This window comes from Myodes glareolus, chromosome 18, assembly GCF_982192425.1.
Source record: "Myodes glareolus chromosome 18, mMyoGla1.1, whole genome shotgun sequence".
Taxonomy (NCBI): Eukaryota; Metazoa; Chordata; class Mammalia; order Rodentia; family Cricetidae; genus Myodes; species Myodes glareolus.
Window position 1 is genome coordinate 35,019,251 of NC_142043.1, and position 21,830 is coordinate 35,041,080.

General features: G+C 45.9%; 1 protein-coding gene across 4 annotated transcripts in view; it reads right to left on the bottom strand.

Moving 5' to 3' along the window:
* Positions 1-21,830, bottom strand: part of Fam178b (family with sequence similarity 178 member B) — a 121,294-nt gene that overhangs the window by 41,899 nt on the left and 57,565 nt on the right. For all 4 annotated transcript variants that reach the window (XM_085679526.2, XM_048430335.3, XM_048430340.3 and 1 more), the window contains exon 8: positions 9,031-9,145. In XM_085679526.2, coding sequence (XP_085535652.2) covers positions 9,031-9,145 — 115 coding nt within the window. The remainder of the gene's footprint in view (positions 1-9,030; positions 9,146-21,830) is intronic.

Consider the following 21,830-nt stretch of genomic DNA (forward strand, 5'->3'; position numbering starts at 1 on the left):
TGTTCAGAAAGACTCGGGCAGCCGTGCGCTGCTACAGAGAAACAGGCTTCCAGACAGTGTGGTGCTGCCAAGGGAGAAGGAGCAAAGAACGCGTGAGCTGGCGACATGTCTTTTTACAACTGTCTAAGGAAACGAAGTGTGGCTGTAACAGAGCCCTTTCCTCCTTGGGAAGGGATGCCAGACTTCTCGAGTAGAGCTACCTTCTCTTGTGAGTGCCAGATACTTCCCAGCCCTTCTATGTCTGGTCAGCAAAATCGTGAGGGCCCTTCCCCACTGCTGGCATTTATAACTGCTATTGTACGTGTGATTTATTTATATGGTTGGCAGTGTTGTGCGATGACCCAGGGCCTCCTGCATGCTAGGCAAGGACTTTACCCTTGGATGATATCCTGTGAGTGCTTCTCTACATGCAGCATCGGCTAATTCTCACGACTTCACCAATCAGGCCAGGGAGCACCAGGAATTTAAGGCCCATCAGTTCCCATTCTTGCAGCCTGAACTCAGCAGTTGAGGAGTGAGCTGATGGTTCCACAGTCAGCTTCTTCTCCAGTCACAGATGAGCACTTACTGCCTCCCTTAATGATCTGGAGTCTGAGTCTCAGCCACATTGCTTTAGACTCATAAAGTAATCTTACAAAGGATGTATCAACTGACCTCTTCCCATAAATCAACAATTTGCTTTCCTTGAAGGGTTGAAAAGATGTAACAAAAAGCTGAACATGGCAGTTTATGCCTGTAACCCCAGGACTTGAGAGGTAGAAGTAGAGACAGGAGGCTCAGGGGCTCAAGGCCAGCCTCTGCTACATAGTGCATTTGAGGCCAGGCTGGGTTGTGTGAGACTCTGTATCAAATCAAATCAAATCAAAACAAAAAACCCAAAAAAACAAAGACAGAAAAGTAGGAAAAAAGTCATATTGAAGCCAGCATCTGGGGCTGGAGAGATGGCTCAGTGGTCAAGAGCACTGGCTGCTCTTCCAGAGGACCCAGTTCAATTCCCAGCACCCACAGGGCAGCTCACAACTGTCTGTAACTCCAGTTCCAGTGGATCCAGCATCCTCACACAGACATAGATGCAGGCAAAGTACATAAAATAAAAATAAATTATTTTTAAAAACCCAGGATCTGTACAGCGCTGTGACACTCTCAGAGGGAAGAAGGCAAATATGAGTACTACTGCCACATCACCAAGAGACATCAGTGTTGTGGAATGTTTTTACACTGTGTGAAGGTAGATTGCTGTGATTGGTGTAATAAAAAGCTGAATGTCCAATAGCAAGGCAGGAGGTACAGGCAGGACTTCTGGAGACAGAGCGGAAGGAGGAAATGAATCTAGGCACACAAGAGATGCCAGGAGACACAGAAGCAGCAGGATGGGCGTATGTGGCAGAATGTAGATGAACAGAAATGGAGTAGGTTAGAAGAGCTGGTTAAAAACAAGCCTAAGCTAAGGTCAAGCTTTCATAATTAACAATATCTCCTTATTGTTATTTGGGAGCTGGCTGGTGGGACAGAGAAAGACTTGATATAGGGTGCCCAATGAGGGGCCACATATATATCTACATGAGGCTTGATAAAGATTAAAAAAAGGTTCAGAACAGAGTCGAATGTAGCTACCTGGCAACCTTGGTCTCTTGGGTAGGCGCAGCTTACAGAGGCCTGCTGTGTAGCTGAGCACTTGAGCAGTAGTTATGCTAGGTAAAAAAAAAAAAAAAAATGCAGTTTTCCAGAGCTGGTGTGGTTAGACACAGACACTGGAGGGGCAGAGTAAACCACCAGTACCATGCGCTAATATGCTAAGCAGAGAACACAGCAGCAGCCTAACAGTTTCAGATGGCCTCATGCAGTCAGAGGAGGCTGCAGACGCACAAAGAGTTAGGTCCAGGCCAGGAGCACCTCTAAACAGACACAATATATTTAAAAAAGGCTTAGGTGCTAAAACAAAGAAAGAAAGAAAGAAAAAACCAAAACAAACAAAAAAGAAAACGAGTATAAATCGTCATTTAAAAAGTAATTTAAAAATAACAAAGTCTTTAAAGGAGAGTAAAATGATATAAAAGGAATAAGTCACACAAAGATGGGAAATACACAAGGCAACTGAATCCTGTATAGTACTTTCTTGACTTTGAATTTTCGAGATGTTAATACACAAAAAACAATAGCTGCTGAGAGACATTGGGCTATGGAAACTGCTAAATTAAACCAACCTATATATTTTAAGAACGTCTTCACTTCAGAATGAAAGTCAAAAACTATGTTGTGTTAAGGGAGCGGTTATGCCTTTGTTTCCACAGGAAACAAAGTTACGCTTCTCTTCAAAACTAATGAAGATCAGATGTGACTGGGAGAACTGAGGATCTTGACTACAGACATGAGAAAGGAAACCAAGAAAGACTACAGTACAGGTGACATATGTTCTGGTCCCTCTACTGTGAGAGTGGATGAACATGATAAGTTTTGTTTGTGGCAGAATCCTCATGACTTATTTCATGCCGTCCTTTCATAGGACATGAATAGAGAATTTATATAGTCCAGATGAACTTAAAAAGTTGACATATATCTTTTACCTGTTCAAACAAAAAATCATCTTTAACTGACTTGTGCATACCACACATTCCATACTTGTGTTAATAGAGATATATATGTCACCTTTAAAAGTTTATGTGTTTTCAGAAAAAAAAAAAAAGACCAGATACCAATGAAGACAAACAGCAAACAGCCCAGGTGATCCAGTCTCTCAGAATGCCACTTTTGCAATTCTGCATCCAGAACAACTGCAAAGCTGCTAGCTGAGAAGGTTCAGCCTTGAAGACCATTCACTAGCCAAGACTTCAGATAAGCTTTATTCTTTCCCAACACACAGAGACTATAACAATACAGCTAGCTCTCCCAGGATTTGACCATTAGCCCAATTTTCTTAAGGTCCCCAAAGATGCAGTCACCCCCAAACAACAGGAAGCAGTCTAGAGAACATGATGCTCACATTCCCAAGAGGTGGGATGGGTGGTTTTTGGTCATTCAATAAGTTATGGCTATCTGTTACCATTTAGGGGAGCTGGTTGCCAATTGTTACTGGTTATGGTAAAGGAGGAAACTAAGCAAGGGAAGTTGGACTCAAGAATCTCTTCCTGAAGAGAAAAAAGGGAATAAGCAACTATTAATCTCAAATATTTTACATTGGTATGGATTTCTGTATACTGATACAAATTTAAGGTCATTTTTGTTAGAAAATACTCTATGTTTCTATTCTTGTTTAAAATATTTTTGTATACTGATAGAAATTTAAGGTTATTTTTGTTATATATATGTATGTATGTATATGCGCATACATGTGTGTTTCTATTTTTGTTTAAGGTAAAATACCTATGCAGCTCATTTAACAATGTAATGGAAATTGGTTGTCCTTGAAAGTTATTATTACAAACTATTTAGGATAATTAAGAAACATAGGTTAGAAGTTAATCATTTGACAATCAAATCTGTGGCCATGATAGGTACGTTTTCAAGGTCAAACAGATATATGTTAGATAGACAGATGGTCTTCAAACACTTCAGAGACATATAGAATATAGTATAATATAATAAAACATATAGAATATGTTTTAATAGCATAAGGCTTCTTGTGACAGTAAGACATGTCTGCTCCTGGCAGTACCAATTTACCTCAAAAAAGGAAGCTGGGACGGTTGTGGTGGCACATGCCGGTAGGATTTGTTGAAGAAGGCAGAGGCAGGAGGATCACGAGTTCGAGGCCAGCCTGGGCTACACATTAGGGCTGGTGAGATGGCTCAGTGGTTAAGAGCACTGACTGCTCCTCCAGAGGACCCAGGTTCAACTCCCAGCACCCAAATGGCAGCTCACAACTGTCTGCAGCTCCAGTTCAAGAGACTCTGACATCATTATACCAATGCGCATGAAATAAAGTTAAATAAAGTTAAAAAAAAAAAAGGAAGCTGGGCATCAAAGAACCTACATATGGAGTTTGTTTTTATTATGGCTAAGTTAGTCACTGGGAAAAAACTGCCCTTGCTTTGACTGCTGGCAGTATGATGTCCAAGCTGAACAAACAGGACATAAAAGAAGGCCACTGCCAAACTTTGCCAAGACAATGTAGAACAGTCCTTCAAAAATTTCTACTTCTGCTGGGTGTGGCACATGTTTTTAATCCCAGCACTTGGGAGGCAGAGGCAGGCAAATCTCTGTGAGTTCGAGGCCAGCTTGACCTACAGAGTGAGTTTCAGGGCAGCTAGGGCTGTTACACGAGAAACCCTGTCTTGGCCAAAAATGGATGCCCCAACAGTGCAGAAGAACCTTAGTGACTGTCCAGGCAGCTAGCTGTTTCTGTCATTTCTATAGTTTTGGAAGTTGTTTGCTCTGCACTTCTGTTTACTTAGGTAATACTATAACCTTCTCAGTTCTCTGATGGAGTTGAAGATGAGATTGTTATAGTTACAGTTTTTCTTGTTACCAGAAAAAAATTTACATAAGAGATATAAAATTTATAAGGTTGAAAAACATAAAAGCTTAAGTTGTTTATTCAAGATGTTTGAAGGTCTAAAAGGATAATTTTAGAATGGTAATACAAATTATGATAGAAAGTGGTTTAGGTATAAAACTTTGGACTTACTGTTAGGATAGATAACAGAGTACTTTCTCTGACCTTCTCAAATACATATGGACTGGATATTGTAAATATAATTCTTACCTGATAATTGTTTTCATTGTATGTAGTCTTACTATGCTAGAGTTAAAACCTTTCCTTTTTATTTAGACAAAAAGGGGGAAATGCATCAGGTAATGGTAGCACACGCCTTTAATCCCAGCACTCAGGAGGCAAAGGCAGGTGGATCTCTGTGAGTTCAAGGCCAGCCTGCTCTAGGGAGTAAGTTCCAGGACAGGCTCCAAAGCTGCAGAGAAACCCTGTCTTGAAAAAAAAAAAAGGCGGGGGGGGGGATAATGTTGTGGGATATTTGTACACCATGTGAAAGTGTATTGCTGAGATTGGTGTAATAAAAGGCTAAAGGGCCAATAGCTAGGCAGGAGGTATAGGCAAGATTTCCTGGGAGTGAATGGAAGTAGATGAATCTAGGTACACAAGAGACGCCAGGAGATATAGAAGCAGCAGGATGGGCAGTATATGACAGAACATTGATGAACAGAAATGGGTTAATTTAAATTATAAGTACAGGTTAAAAACAAGCCTAAGCTAAGGCCAAGCTTTCATAATTAATAGTCTTCTTGTTGTTATTTGGGAGCTGGCTGACAGGACAGAGACTCATTACAATCTAGCATCAAGCAGTGAACACTGCTACAGTTTGTACAACTGGAGTTAATTGTTATCTCCTTAAATTAAAGGCAGTCCTTTCTGAAGCAATGAGGTGCGTGTATGTATGCGCATTACTCCTGGATCCAATCACACTACTGAAGGTAGTTACCACTACCCCAGTGTGGGACAGGATGTCCTTTCAGGGTGTTGTCATTTATGTACCTTCTGGGGTCTGCAAGAGGGTGTCCTGTCTGAGAGGAGTCTGAGGGCCATGACTCCTGACTCCAGAAAACAGCACTAGAATGCTCTTGAAGGGCTAGACCCACATATCCAGGCAATCCCTTTGGCTGGCCTTTTGTTACAGTTTGGATAAGAAATGCCCCCCAAAGGATCCTATGTTGAAGGTTCAATCGCTTCATGAACTGGTGATGTCCTAGTGGAGTGGGCTGTTAACAGAAGAGGTGTGGCTGCAGGAAGCAGTCACAGGAGCATGATTTTCAAGGGCACAGTTGTCCCCTCCACAGCTGAGCAGGTCTGCCACCAGGCCCTACACCTTGCCACTGAAAGCAGTGAAGACAGCTGACCCCAGACAGAACCCCCTGAAATGGTGAGTTCGCCGACATCTCCCCTCCTCCCTTAGGTGGTTTCTGTCAAACACAACTGACAGCTTTGTGATCAAGAGGCAGCACTGAGGATCACAGCTACCTCAGGGCCTTCCTGCTGTTCCCAGGGCAGAGGAGACAGAGCTAGCCTTTGCTGCAGTGTGAGCACAGCCCCTTGCAAGGATGCGGAAAAGCTCTAACTCCTGTTGTCTATCTATCTTCACACACTGGTCTCTCTTCTGCCCTGCCATTCCCCAAATCCTCTCACTTTCTGGACCTGTGATTTGCATGGTGCAGCTGCCAAAGGGCTGCGCCTTTCTGAGAGAAAGTCTCTGTGTGTGTCTGAGTTGTGTACCTTGCCTGCAGGGGTGGAGGAATGATGTGTGTGCATGTGTGCGAGTGTGTGTGTGTGTGTGCGCGTGCGTGCGTGTACACATGAGCGTGCACTTCTGTGAATGTACTAGTAAATAGTCAATGGCCTCCTCTCATCACTCCTACCTTGCTTTCTGGTCAGGAAAGCTCGTGACAGATGAGCCACCTCACTGAACCTGGGTCTCACCGTTTCAGCTAGACTGGCTGGCCAGCAAGCTCCTGCCATCCTTCATCCCTCTCTCCCAGAGTGTGCCTCACTTCCCGTGGTTCTGGGAACCCAAACTCAGACCCTCATGCTCTCACAGCAAGTGCTTTACCAACAGAGTCGTCTCTCCAGCCCTGTCAGGAAATCGTGACGCACATTTCAGAAGAGAGATGGTGGCAGAAACCTGAGGTTAGGAACAAATAGCGCAAAATATGGCTTTCGCACAGCAACTAGAGGGACAGCCAAGCATGCACTGTGTGCAGAGGCATTTCAGTCTTTATTTCAACCTGAGCTGTTATGAGACTCTGGGGATACCACCAGAGGTGGCCCACAAAGAGCCCTAGGTAGTCATGTGGCTAGAAGCCAATAAGGGTAAGAAAAACCCAGCATGAACAAGCGGCACAATGCCAGCATCTAAGAGTGGCCAAGAACAAGGACGAACAGGACCATGGGGCAGAGGTGGCCTGCTCTAGCATTTCTCTTGTCTGTTCCTCAAGATGTTGTGCCCTTGGTGAAGGGGTGATGGAACTATCTGGATGCTTCCCGAATACTTTGTGGAAGTTGTCTTTCAGCTCCATAATGGTATCTGGAATGCTCTCAAGTGTAGCAGCCACTTTACAGCAACCCAAGAAACAGCCCTGAGCATCCATCTTCAGCACCCACCTGCTCCAGGGAAGAGGAAGGAAGAAGAATCAATGGATGCAGAAAAATCTCCAGTCTCAGGGGCTTGGCAGGGACTCAGGTCTGCTCTTGCAAGCCACAAGCAAGAAAAATGCTCTGGTGGCCATTGATGGGTCCTCCAGGCCCACTCTGAATCCTCCCTGGGCAAGAGGGTTATGCCAATGTCCGGGGCCCATTAAAGGAGGAGGGTTGAAAGGGTCTCTCTCACAGAGAGACCATGTGGCACATCAACTCCCCTCTTCCAATTTGGGTCTTTACTGTCCCTGGCAAAACTGAAGTTTGTGTGCACAGATGATTGGAGACGAGTTTACAGGCACAGTCTGGAGGCCTCTGGGGAGAGCAGAGCTGCATATATCCTGGGAGGGAGTCTCCAGTGTATTCCCAATCTCCCAGGTGGCTCTGTGTGTCACAAGTGGCTTCTTGATCCCCTCCACCACCAGGCTCTTCTGGCATGCTTTGCTTTTCCCGAGTGTAATTCGAAATCCCCCCACTCATCCAAGACACTGTAGGGTGTGTTAGAAAGCAGCAAGAGGCTTATTACACCCGATATGGAGCGCTGCACTCCAGAAGGGAAAGGGGCAGAAGCGTGGCAGGCTGGCACATGCGTGGGGTATTTATAGCAGAGCCAAGTGTGGCTGGGTTTGGCAGACAATTACTAAACACAGTCGTGGAACAGGTTCTTAAGAAATCACCCGCTTTCTGCTTTCTTGCGGAGGAACATCCGGAAACTAAAGAAAGGGTCCCAGCTCTGCCTGGGTGGAGGGACTGTGTCGGATGCGGGGTGGGGATATCTCAAAGAGTTCTCAAGGGAGTTGGGATGTGCTGTGAGTTGGAGAACAATGTAACACACAACACTTTTATAGCCTCTATCTGGTCATCACCCTCCCAACAACAGTCACTGATAGTGTGTGTGGCTCTGTCCCTAGAGGGCAGGGATGTGCTCACACAATTAGTTTCATTGTCCACCACCAGCACCATGCCCAGCACAGGCACAAAATGGACTCATGCAAAATAGAACTAGTGGAAACTGTATGCAAAATAGTGCTTGGTGCTGGGGATATAGCTCAGCTGGTCGTCTGTCTAGCTGGTAGGAGGCCCTAGGCAGAGGGAGTTTTCCTTTCTTCTTTGTCTTTTTTTTTTTTCTACAATGAAGTTTATTTTAGATACAAATGGTATTTTTGAGACAGTCATACTGTGTAGCTCTGTCTGGTCTAGACTTCCTCATGTAGATCAGACTGGCCTTGAACTCACAAAAATCTGCCTGTCTCTGCAGCCTGGGACTAAAGGATATTCAAGGGTTTTCCATTTTACAACAGACACACTGGTGTGGACCTGTAATCCCAGCACTCTAGGCAGAGACAGGAAAGCAGCCTCGAGTTCAAGGCCAGCCTTGTACACGTAGAAAATTCTAGGCCAGCTAGGGCTGTAGAGCAAGACCATCTTTAAAAGCAATGTTCGGGGGTGTAGCTCAGTTGGCACAATGCTTGGCTAGCATTCAGGAAGCCCTGGGCTTAATCTCCTGCACTACACAGAGCGTGAGGCCTGCCTAAAAGGTATGAATCCTACCTCAAACACCCAAACACACACCGCTCCCAGTCCAATAATGACAGAAAGCTGGGATCGGCTGGCCAGGAGCCGCTATATATGTTAGTCAAACAGATCTGAAAAGAGACTGGGGTCTGTCAGGGGGAGGCATGAACTGGACTGAGAAGTCTGGGATCCACCAGTGGAGGGGAGCAGGGTCTGGTTGTCTAGGTACCACTGAGCTCTAAGCCCAGAAGGCCACAGTGTTTGCTGACTGACACTGGCTCCCAACAGGCAGTCTGGGTGCAGCAGCTCCTCTCCTTTAGGCTAGAGTCGCTGGAAAACCGGAGAGAAGGCGGCAGTGCCGAAGGAGAGCTACACACCTCGTGTGGTGCTGGTAGGGCCCCCGTGGATACAGGGCAGAGTTGAAGGCTCCCAAGCTGTGAAACACTTGCTTGACCTCTTGCAGCGAGGGACACCACAAATGCATGTCTTCATCTGTGGAGACAAAGGAGGCAGAGTTAAGACTGGGGAGAAGAGGGTGGGTAACACTTCCCCTGCCGCAGTCCCCAGCTCCAGCCCACTAGTTTCTCCACATCTTGGCGGCGGGAACATTGGCCGCACAAGTGAAGCAACAGGTGCTTTGTGTTTTTCAGGTACTCATGGGGTTACAGGAGCTCATCTGGTCTTCCTCCAGGTACATGCTGCATGGAAGCACACAGGCCAGAGGCTGGCCATGCCTGACTGTCTGTTCACACCGTGTGTATGGGCTGCATGGAAGCACACAGGCCAGAGGCTGGCCATGCCTGACCGTCCGTTCACACCAGGTGGCAGCTGGGCTCAGCTCCTCATAGCCAAGTGAGACACAGCTGCAGCATCCCCTGCTCCCTGCCACAAACGACTGATGTGATTTTGTGCCCATGGCTGCTCTGTCCGTACAGTTGCTGACACCTCTGTGGGCTTCCTGGGCCATGGTCCCGGCCAGGAGCACGGCTTGCCTCCCTTTCAGGCCACATCAACAAAGGGTAAAAAACACCCAACTGTATCCTTAGGGTTTTTTCCCTGTCAGACCATTTAAGGACATTGTTCAAAAAACAACAATAAAAAAGGATGATTGGCCGGTGCTGCAGGGCAGTCACCCAGTCCACAGGCCTTTCCGTTGGCCCCTCACACCCTCACTGGGAGGCTTAGGTTCTGTCTCTGACCTGTTAGCATTTCTCTGTATTATCTTATCTTTAGTTTACTTGCTTCTGGTCGGCCTCTCCTCAAAGTGTACACAAATTACAGGAACGCTAGTTCATTTCTGTAATCCTAGCACTTGAGAGTAGGAGGCAGGAGGATTGTTGTAACTCTAAAGTCAATCTTGGCTACAGAAATGAGGCCATCTTTCAAAAATAAAAACAAATAAAAATAGAACTACTGCAGAGGAAGGGCCATTTCTGCGTATATTTCCAAGGCCTAGGAGCAGCCAGACTGGAAGAAACTGAATGAATGAATGAACGAACGAACAGAGACTCCACACAGTGTGACTAAGCAGTTCACAGGTACAACGGAAGCCGTGAACAGTCACAAGGTGAGGAGGCAGTGGAAAGCCACAGGTGTTCTCGGATGTTGAATCAAGACCTTGGAGGCTGGGCGAAGACATTTGAGTAGCGTGGAGGGGGGGAGGGTGAGTGTTCCACCCTGAGGTGGAAAGTAATCCAGGCGAGGCTTCATCCTCTGTCCTCTGGGAGCACTCGTCCAAGAGGGAGAGAAGCCAGGTAGATAAGCAAAGGCCCAGGGTGTCCCTGCAGAAATCCGAGGCAGGTAAAAGGTACAGAGCAGGACCAGGGGTGCCGGTGTGCGCCTGTGCCTGCAGACTGCACTCGGAGGCAGAGGCAGGATGATCACTCAAGTTTCCAGCCTGGTCTGGTCTACGAACAAGACTGTCTTAAATAGACAGAATCAGAGCAGACTCCACAGCTAAAATGTCTGCGGTTAAGTCTGACAGCCTGAGTTTGATCCCCAAGACCCACTTAGTGGGAGGAGAGTCACTGTGCACTCCACACCTGAGCCATGACGAGCATGCCCACTCAACTGAATACACAAGCAAATAAAGAAAAATGTCATGAAAATAGAAAATAAAACAAAACCCATAGCTGAAGTGGAATCAAACCTGCCTGGGGGTTGGGGAGCTGGCTGCAGCGGCAAGTGAGGCATGCCACAGGTAATGTGAGGGAAGGCCCCCCCCCCACCAAGAGGTACAGCCATGACAAATACAGATTAACAGGAAAGAGTATGGTGGGACCAGAAGACAGTCCACAGAAGAGGGGAAATGGCAGGATCTTCAGGGCCTAGAAAAGGGGCGCCTCCTTCCACAAGAACCATGCAAGGCTGTTCCCTAAACTTGTGAAGTCTCAGCAGGTCACACCATCTGCCGTGCTGACAGACAGCACCTGGCCGGGCACAGGGTCTTTGAAAGCTAGCCAAGGCCACTGCTTCTGCAGGAGTAGGGTGTCTCTCTCCTTAGAAATGTATATGGGTCGGGACTAACCAAATAAGTAATTAGACTCCTAGAGGAGGAAAAACTGTTGTTGTTTTCTCTGTCTCGGCAACCTAACAAGTCAGAGTGCAGTAATGACTGCCCTCAACCTACTCACAAACGAGCTGGAAAGCGTAAAGACTCCAAAACACAATGCGAGTCCCTGAGCCAGAGCTCTGTTTACCTGGGCCTCCGGGGGCCTCTGCACGTACATGCACGCACACGTGGGCGGGAGCGTGAACTTTCCAGAGAGGGGAAGAGAATGGACCTAGGGTGGGGCCCGGCTGGGCTGGAACATCCTGCCAGGCCCTCAGAGCCCCAAGGGGACGTGTCCTGCCCCACCTCAGCCCACACAGGTGCTCAGGGCTCGAAAGCCCCTCTGAGGGCAGCAGAGGTGAGCACGGACTTTGGCGTCACACCCCTCCTCTTTCTCCAACACAGTGCCACCAGACCTGAGGTGTCGGCGCAGTTTCAAAGGAAGGGGGACCAGATGTGGGGATAAATCAGTCCCCATCAACAGCCCTGGAAGTTGGTTCTTGGAGACAGGAAAATACCACCCAGAGCCCATAATTAAGGCTTCCTAAGTAGGCCATGCGCTCAGCTTTTCCTCAGCTCTCTGTCCCAAATGAGGGATTTCTGGAGGGCCGACACATAAGAAAATCCAGACTCGAAGCCTCCAGGCTCTGTCTTCCTATCTAAGTTTCTCCGCACACAAGGCAGTCATTTTAGGTGACTCTCAGAACAGTCCTCCGGCACGAGGGCTTTTCAGTGCCAGCGTGGGCAGCTGGGCTCTGCCAGGGGCTGGGGCTGGAGGCGGTCCCTTTGAGTGGCTCTCCTGGGATGGAATAGATGCTTTAAAAGGAAAAAACGGTATCTGGCCTAAAATAAAAGTGACTTTTCCATCTGTGTCACGGAAGAAGCTGTTTTTTTCAAGGCTGTACTCCCGGCACTGGTGACACGGAATGAGAAAACCACACGTGTCCTAAGCACTCTTACAGCCACTTGGCCAGCGCCAGCCATTCCGAGCCTGGCTCCCAATCCCCCTTCTAGGCCTCCATCGCTCATGCCGACAGTGAAGCAGGCACCCTGGCTCTTGTGCCTGTCACCTCACCCCAGGTCGGGTGTCTACTGAGCAACACCATCTATCTCAGCCTGGGTCCTAATTTTCTGAAGTCCCACATACCTCAGGAGGAAAGGAGGCCCCAGGAAGGGGAAGAAACAGACTCTCTAAAAAAAAGGAAACTCCTTCCCAGGGAGTGTAGGGAAAGCCGGGGAACTGTCTTACTTCCCATTCCGCTTTCGTTACTTAACTTCCCTCCGCTCTTTAGTGCTCACATTTAAACTAGTTTCAGTATGACTTGTTTTTAGTCAATTAGCTTCACCTTCAGTCAGGGAAAATGTTCATTCCCTCAGCAACTGCTGACCCAACATGGCAAAGGGAAGTCACTGCTCTTGGGAAGGGACCCTGTCATCAAAGGGATCTATGTTCTCAACGAGAAAGGAAACTCCTCTAGCAAATCAGGACTTTAGTTTTTCTTTTTGTGCTCCTGGAGGTGGAATCCAGGCTCTTGCACATGCTAAGCACATGCTCTACCATTGAGCTACATTCCCAGGCTTTGAGTTCATATTTTAAACCCATGTACATTTCATCACCCCAACCACAGCGTCAGCACCGGGCACAGCCCTTCTCCCTAGTACTGACATTGCCTCTCCCGCCACCCTCCATAAATCCTGCTGTTCTTGGCGTGTCTCCCCTTTTGTTAGTCTTGAACTCGTTCCTTTGAAATCTCTCCTCCACTCTCTCTCTCTGAGACAGGATGTTACCATGTACCCTAGGCTGGCCTTGAACTCTCGGCAATCCTGTCTCAGTCCCCAGTTCATTTTGCATTTGTGAATTGTGCTCTCTTCTCACTCATCTGAGTAGAGCTCTCTATCTATCCCTCTCTCTATCCCTACCTTGTGACCCGCCCTGTATGCCTCCCTGGCATCTCTGTGGGCCTCTGGCCTGCTTATTCATGGCTCTGCCTGTGTAAAGCACAGATGATGGCGTCCCCAGGTCACCTCTCCTTTCCTCTGTCCTCTGTAACACACACCAGTGCCTGGTGTCACCTAACACTAGAGCATTCAAGGCCCCCACCATTCAGACTGTATTGTGCCAGACCACAGAAGCACTCATACTGGCGAGAAGAAAACAGACAAAAGCTAAACAAAACCAGCTATGCTTAAAGAACCATCGAGTCTATGTTTCTGCGGTGGAAAAGGAGTCCGGGCGGTGCAGAGGACAGCTGGCCCAGAGCTGGCTCTTCCTGTCGTCAGTCTGCACTGCCCCTGGCTCTGCTCTCAAGATCAAGGTCATCTCATGGTCCAAGAAGACAACCATGGGCCCAGTTATCACATCTCAGCTCCAGGACATTTCCTCTTTCTTAACAAGCATATATCCATTGTGCAAGATACAATATTTTCACACTGTTTGGTCCGAAGCATCACTCCAGCTCCCTAACACCTTTTAGACAAAAAGTCTGGAATATTTAGTCAGGGGAGGGGGCTCATCCCAGCCCCTGGCACCCATCCTTGGAATCCATCTTTGGGCAGGAAACTCCATTTCAAGCCCCCTCCACTGGGAGTTACCTTAGTCCAAACCCCACCTCCAAGAAAGCCTGCCTAGCGGTGACCCCTCCCCAGGGAAGGTCAGGACCACTCCCACAGGCTATTTAAACTGTCCCCCAGAGAACGAACACATGATCTCTGGGTTTTGCGTGGTCTTTCCTTTCCTCTCTTCCCCTCTCCATGCTTTCCCGGGGTCACCCGGGAGCATTGCATTAAACATAGTCATCTTTTAATTCAGTTTAATTCAGTCTGATTGACATTATTTGTGTCGTTGGAGAGGCTTGTCTTAAGAAAAACCTAACACATATATGTACATCATGTGTTAAACACACACACACACACACACACACAAGATCTGTGAGAGGTAACATATTTGTTTTTCTGAGTCTGGCTTAATTCAACATGATGAGCTCCAGTTCTACCTATTTACCTAAAAAAATATGTAATTTTATTCTCACTATATAGCCTTGACTATCCTGGAACTTGCGATGTGGACCAGGCTGGCTTTCAACTCCCAGAGTCCTACCTGCTTCTGCCTCCAGAGTGCTGGACCCAGGGTTAGATGCTACTTGATTTTGTTTTGTTTTGTTTTTTTGAGACAGGCTTTTCTCTGTGTAGCCCTGGCTGTCATAGAATTCGCTCTGCAATTTAGAAGAGGAAAGGGTATATTTGGCTTACCTGGCCAGGTTTCAATCCAGCACTGAGAGAAGTCAGGGCAGGAACTCAAACAAGAGTAGTAAGAATAACAAACAGAAGAAATATAAGTAGAAAGGGATGAAATCCAAGTATTCTCATTTGTAGACATCACTTTAGAAGAGACTATATGCCCAGAGTGGCAGCACATGTCCTTAGTTTCGTCACTTGGAAGGCAGAGATAGGTGACTGTAAGTCTAAAGTCTTAGACTTAGAGATACCTGGTCTGTATCTCTTGCTTCAGACCAGCCAGGGTTACACAGTGAGACTCTTATCTCAGAGACAGAGAAAGTGGGGGGGGTGGGGAAGGGGACCCTGAAGGCTCTACTAGAAATTTTTAGAACTGTAAGCCTCAACACTTTCAGCGAAGTGGCAGGGTGCAAAGTGCACACCCAGACATCAGTAGTCCTCTTCGAGACTATCAGGAAACAAGCTGGGGAAGACAGCAGGGCAGCAGTGCCGCTCAGACGGTCCACAATCCACCCCCACCCTGGAAAAAACCTGACCAAGGAAGCCAGAGACCTCTGCAATGGAAACTTTAGAACACCTGAGGAAGAGGACGTGGGAAGAAGGTAGAAGATGCTGTCCTACCAAAAGTAACTTACAGATTCAATGCAAGCACATCAGAATCCAATACCAATCTTCACAGAAATAAAAAAATCGTATTTATTGAACAGGGATGTACATCAATGGAACAGAAAAGAAGTCCAGACAGAAACTCGTGTAGGTATAACCATCTGCTTTTTTGACAAAACACTCATTTGTGCCGGGAAACTGGATATTTACACATAGAAGAATGAAACTAGATTGCTATCGCTCCCACCAAACAAAATCCAACTCCACACGGATTGAGGACTTTAATGTAAGACCCCAAAACTCTAAAACTACTGAACAAAAAGCAGAGAAAACACTTAAGATATGCACTTCAATAAAGGCATATAAAGATATATATATATAAAGCACTTCAATAAAGATATATAAAGATATATATATATATATATATATATATATATATATATATATATATAAACACTTCAATAAAGGCTTTCAGAGAACTCTAGCCGTTCAGTAAATACAGCCAACAATGGACAAATGAAATTTGTCATGAAATTAAATAGCATTTGTACAGCAAAGGAAATCTGTCACTCACGAGAAGAGGAAGTCTGCAGAATGGGCAAAAACCCATTCTGTGTGTGCCAGATACACATCTGACAAAGGATTAATTCTGTTAATAGAAGATGCAAAAAACCAGCAAGAAAACAGACAACCTCATTAAAAACAGGGGCCATGGAACTGAACAGAGAGCTCACAAAGGAAGAAGTACAAATGGTCAATAAGCATCTTAAAGGGTGTTCAGCATATTTAGCTCGCAACAAAACTCAAACTAAAAGGACACCAAGAGTCCGTCTCACCCCCGTCAGAATGTCTATCATCAAGAAAACAAATTTCCAGGGGCCCGTGGTGGTGACCCACACCTTAATTCCCAGCACTTGGGAGGCAGGAGCAAGCAGATCTCTGAGTTCAAAGCCAGCCTGGTCTATAGGGTAAGTTCCAGGACAGCCACACAGACAACCCCCCACCCCAAAAGAAAACAAGTGACAAGCAGTGCAGGTAAGGTTGTGGGGAAAGCGAGCTTTGGTGGGAGGATAAATTGGTGTAGCCACTATGGAAATCGGTGTGGAGGTTTAACAAGAGGCTAAAAATAGAACTACTGCATGACCAACTATGCCACTCCTGGACATACACCAAAGGACCCATAGCATACCACAGAGATGCATGAGCATCCATGTTCAGTGCGTCTGTTCACGACAGCCAGGAATAAGAAACAGTCTGTCAACTGATGAATGGCAATGAAAATGCAGTACATAAACACAATGGAACTGTATTCAGCTCTGAAGAATAATAATAACTGCAGGGAAATGGAGTCAGAAAATATTTTTTCAAAACTAAATAGCCCAGGTTCTGAAAGACAAATGTGACATGTTCTCTCTCTTGTATGTGGATCTTAGCTTTGGATTTTGAAGTTTTTGTGTTTATCTGAAATGAATGTCTGTAGAGGCCAGCAAACTAGAAAGGGATCATGAAGAGGAGGGGAAGACATGGGGGGAGAGAGTAGAACACATATAATATAAAAATAGAAGTGGGGACTACTGGTGTAGAAAGGTTTAAGTTGGGATGGGTGGGGAGACAGGAGAGAAGGTGTGGGAGGAGGGCTAAGCAAAACTAAGGGCATAAGGAAAGCCACATGGAAGCCTACTACTTTACAAACTAATTTAAAAATGTAATGATGATGATGATGATGATGACGACAACAAAGAGCTTCTCCAGGCTGGGGATACAGCTCAGCTGATAGAGTGCTTGTCTAACTTCATGAAGCCCTGGGCTGAAACCCTGGCACCATGTAAACTGGATGTGGGAGGGCATGCCTATAATGTCAACATGGAGGTGACAGCAGAAAGGTCAGCAGTGCAGCCATTCTTGGCTACACAGTGAATTTACGGCCAGCCTGGTATACAGGAGACCCCGCTCTGAACAAAGGAAAAGAAGACAGAAGTTCCTAATAACGTCAAATCATAGAAAGTATTTGGATGAAGAATCTGAAGTTAAGAAGAAACCCTCTCTCATTGTCACTCTGTCCCTCGAAGAGGTTGGTCCCTCAGAATCTGGAGTTTCTCAGCGTCAGCCACCACCAGAATCCCCTGGGAACTTTAGACAGGTCTTGTGCCAGCATGGTGTTGAGCAAGTTCCAGGCCTCCACTCTCCTGAGTTTTGGCGGCCCATGATGCAATAGAACTTGGAGATAGTGGCTGGACAGGTAATGGATGCAGAGCTTCAGAGGGCATGGGAGACGAGGTAGATGGCAGCCAAGCTGGAGCAGAGTATGGAGTGACTGTCCCCGCATCCAGCTGGGCCCACAACCCTGACCTTGGGGTACAAAACAGTACAGCCAGAGCTTGGACAAAACCTCCACATCCACCCGAAAGGATCAGAGCAGGTATCCAAGGATATCTGTGGCAGGTGATGTACGGGTTCTACTTATTCATCAGATAACTGCCCAAGTCCTGTGATGTGCCAGGCTCAGATGGTTGCCAGGAACCCCACAGGTTATAACTGAAAACAACACAAAGACAAGACCCTGGGGGTTTGGAGACAGCTTGGCAGGTAAAGGTGCTCACCACTCTGTCTGATGACCAGAGTTTAATCCACAGAACCCACGTGAGGAAGGAGAAAGGCTCCCATAAGTTGTCATCTGACTTCCACATGTGCGCTGTGACATGCACACTTCCATACACATACACATAAAGACACAACCACAAAGTACATTTTTTTTTTTTTAGTTCTTGTTGAGATGGTATTTCACTATGTAGCTAGCCTGGATGAAACTCCTTGTTTAGACAAGGCTGGCCTCAAACTGTGCTGGTGTTAAAGGTATCTGCCACCATAGCTGGCAGAAATAAACAAATGTGAATGTGATCACTAGTAACACATAAGTCAGGTGTGGTGGCACACACTTGTAATGCCAGCAGGAGCAGAAACTAAGTTATCCTTGTCTACACACTAAGTTTGAGGGAAAACTTGCCTATTTGAGCCCCTCTTTAAAAAAAGAAAGGGGGGGTGTGGGAGTTAAGGGGATAAATATGATCAAAATACAAAACACTTAAAGAAATAATAAAAAATATGTATCAATATTTAATTTGAAAAAGCAAGTCCCCTTGCCCTAGCTTAGTTTCTGTTACTGTGATAAAACACTGACCAAGACCAGCTTTGAGAAGAAAGGGTTTGTGGCCTACATCTTCTGATCATCACTGAGAGAAGTCACCTCAGGAACGCAAACAGGGCAGGAACCTGGAGGCAGGGACTGAAGTAGAGACCATGAAGAAAGTTGCTTCCTTTAAAGGCTCACAACCATCTTACACAACCCAGGAACACCTGCTCAGGGCTGGCATCACCTACAGTGGGCTAAGTCCATGCACATCAATCAGTGATAAAGAAAATGCTCTACACACTTGTGCCTTTAGGCCAAGCTGGTACAGGCCATACCTCAACTGACTTCCCATCTTCTGAGATGATGCTAGGACTTGAGAAAATAAGACAAAAAACCAACCAACAAAAACCAATGTCTTGTTAGCCTGACACACAAATACATTAAACCATAACTTTTCCTATCTTGTTTTGTTCAAGATTATCACAATATAAAACACAGTCCAACCTTTGAAAGCCCCACTATCTTTAAAACTTTCAATAAGGGGCTATAAAGACAGTGCAGGGGTTAAAAGCACTTACTGCTCTTGCTCCAATTTCCCATAACCACCAGTAGTTCCTGTTCCAGGGATCCAGGACCCTCTTCTGACCTCTGTGGGTACCAGGCTGAATGTAGTAAACATACATACGTGCATGAAAAATACTCTTACATATAAAATAAATAAACCTAAAATTAAATTAAATTAAAAAACTCAACAATTGAAAGTTCAAAGCCTCTTTAAAATATTCATATTCAACCTTTTAACTGTGGGTTTCTATAACATTCAAATTCAATGACATGCCTTCTTGTTTCAAGGGAAGAACCAGGGCAGAATTACAATCAGATCAGAACAAAAGCAAACTCCAACAGCGCAATAACTCAGTGTCTGACGCACTCAGGACCATCCTCGGTAGCCTCGGCTCTCCTGCTCCGCCATCCACAGCTCACATAGCTCAGCTCAGTCCCAGGCTGTCATCCCATCATCTCTAACAAAGGTTTCATATCAGTGGGGCTGATCTGTAGTTAATTATGGCCGATTCTTCAGTCTCATCTGATCAGAAACAGATCTTAATCTGATTATATATATATATATGATATTATATATATTACCTTCCCATTATATATAATATCATATATATATCATCATATATATAAGACAATTATGGATATATGTGTGTATATATATATGAGATAGTCTTTGCTTTCTCCTGAAACTTCCAAAGCCAGGCCTTCACTGTCTGCAGGGCTCTCAGCATTCTTCAGTCCTAGTTAGGTATCTAATGCTGTGATAAAATGCCAACCAAAGACAATTTGGGGAAGAAAGTGTTTATTTCACCTTGAAGATTATATTCCATCATTGAAGGACATCAGGGGCTGAACTCAAATCAGGAACCTGGAGGCAGGAACTGAAGCAGAGATCATGGAGGAACGCTGCTTTCTGGTTTGCTGCCCTGAGTTACTCAGTTTGCGTTCTTACACACCCCAGAGACACCTTCCCAGAGGTGCACCACCGACAATGGGGTTCGACCCTCCACATCAATCACTGATCAACATTTCCCCACAGGCTTGCTCACAGACCATTCTTAGGAAGCTATTTTTTCAACTGAGGTTCCTTTCTCTGAGATGACAGCTGATCGCTTGTCCACTTGGTACACACGTTCAACTACTCAAGTACAGTGTTTCCTTCCTCATCTCCTCAAGATGTCATGTCCAATATTAATAGCACAACAGAAAACTTTTCAAATTTTAAAAATACCACAATCTTAAAAACTCCAACATTTTGAAAGTTTATTCTCTTTAAAATAAACCAAAGTTTCTCAACTGTGGACTCCTTTAAAATCAAAAGCAAGCTAAGTGCTTTCTTACTCCAAGGAGGACAAAGCAGAGCACAGTCACAACCAGATCAAAGCAAAGCCCGAGTCTGACTGTGTCAGCCGTTTTCACTCATGCTTTCCTGGGCTCCCCAGGGCTCAAGCAGCTTCCCCGCCCTGCATCCACCATGCAGAGCACACACTGCAATCTCATAGGCTCAGGCTGGCTCCATGCCACAGCTGCTGGTGTCCCTTTGGTGGTCATCCCACAGTCCTACCTCTCCACACTGCTGTGGCCAGGGCCACCAGGCTGCACCTTCACCAACAGCCTGTCCTGGGCTCTCATCAGGGACTCTGACCCCGACATATAGTGTACCAAGTTTCAACTTTTCTCCATGACCCCTTTAATCCTGGGGCTTCTACTGCAACTGAGCCTACACCTTCACCAATGACTTCTGGTTGTCAAGTTTCAGATTCTCTCTTCCATGATCCCTTCCAATCCTGTCACTCCCATGATACCAAGAGCACCATCTGGGAGATTAGTCACAGGCTCAACTACAGGTCAATCTTATGGAGGCATTTTCTCAATTAAGGACCCTTCTCTCAGATGTCTCGAGCTTGTGCTAATAGCCAGCACCTTTTCACGGTCCCACAGAATAGCCCAGTAAGCTCTAAGCACTCAACAGCTTTCAGGCCAACGTTCTCAGCTCCTCCTATAACCCATCTGAAAACAACACTGCCAAACCTGTCACAGCGATGCCTCATGACCGCGACACCAATTTCTGACCTATTTTGGTTTCTATTGCTGTGATAAAACATTGACCCAAAGCAGCTTGTGAAGGAAAAGGTTTCTTTAGCTTATGCTTTCCCATCACAGTCTGTCACTGAGGAAGGCCAAGGCAGGAACTCATGCAGGACAGGAACCTGGAGGCAGGAACTGAAACAGGCCACGGAGGAACACTCTTTACTGGCTTCCTCAGCATGCTTTCTTATACAACCAGGAGTGGCACCACCCACAGTGAGTTGGAACTCACGCTGTAGACTAGGCTGGCCTTAAACTCAACTCAGAGATCCACCTGTCTATCTCACCCCAATTCTGAGGACCCAATCTTAAAATAAGTAAGTTTTAAAAAAATACTACTCTAGAGCAGTGGTTCTCAATCTGTGGGTCTCAACCCCTTTGGGGTCAAACATCCCTTTCATGGGTGTCACCTAAGGCCATCGGAAAACACAGATATTTGCATTATGATTCATAACAGTAAAAAATTATAGTTACGAAATAGCAACAAAAGTAAGTTTATGGTTGGGGGTCACCGTGACATGATGAGCTGTACTTAGGTCACAGCATTAGGAAGCTGAGAACCACTGCTCTGGGGGAAGTGACTGTAATACCAATACAAATGAAACTGAGGTAAGAGCAGCAAGAATTCAAGGAAATGGTGAAATTATGTGTACATCAAATAATTATTTTAAAATAAATTGCTTTATGATTCACTATCACTGAAAGTTTTGGGGGTGCTTGACACAAGCTTTTGAGACAGAGTTTCATGTATCCCAGGCTGGCCTCAGCTTTGCTATGTGGCTAACGATGACCTTGAACTTCTGAGCACCGAGATGAAAGATGTGTGTCACCCCCCCCTTTTTTAAAATCTGTGCTGGGGATCAAACCCAGGGCTTTGGACTGGCTAAGCGAGCATTCTACCAATAGTGTGACATCTCAATCTTGAATTCCTTTCCGTAAGAAGAACTTTGTGAGCACTGTCTCGGAGTTATAGAGAGAGGCCAGCGAGGAGGAGGAGGAGGAGGAGG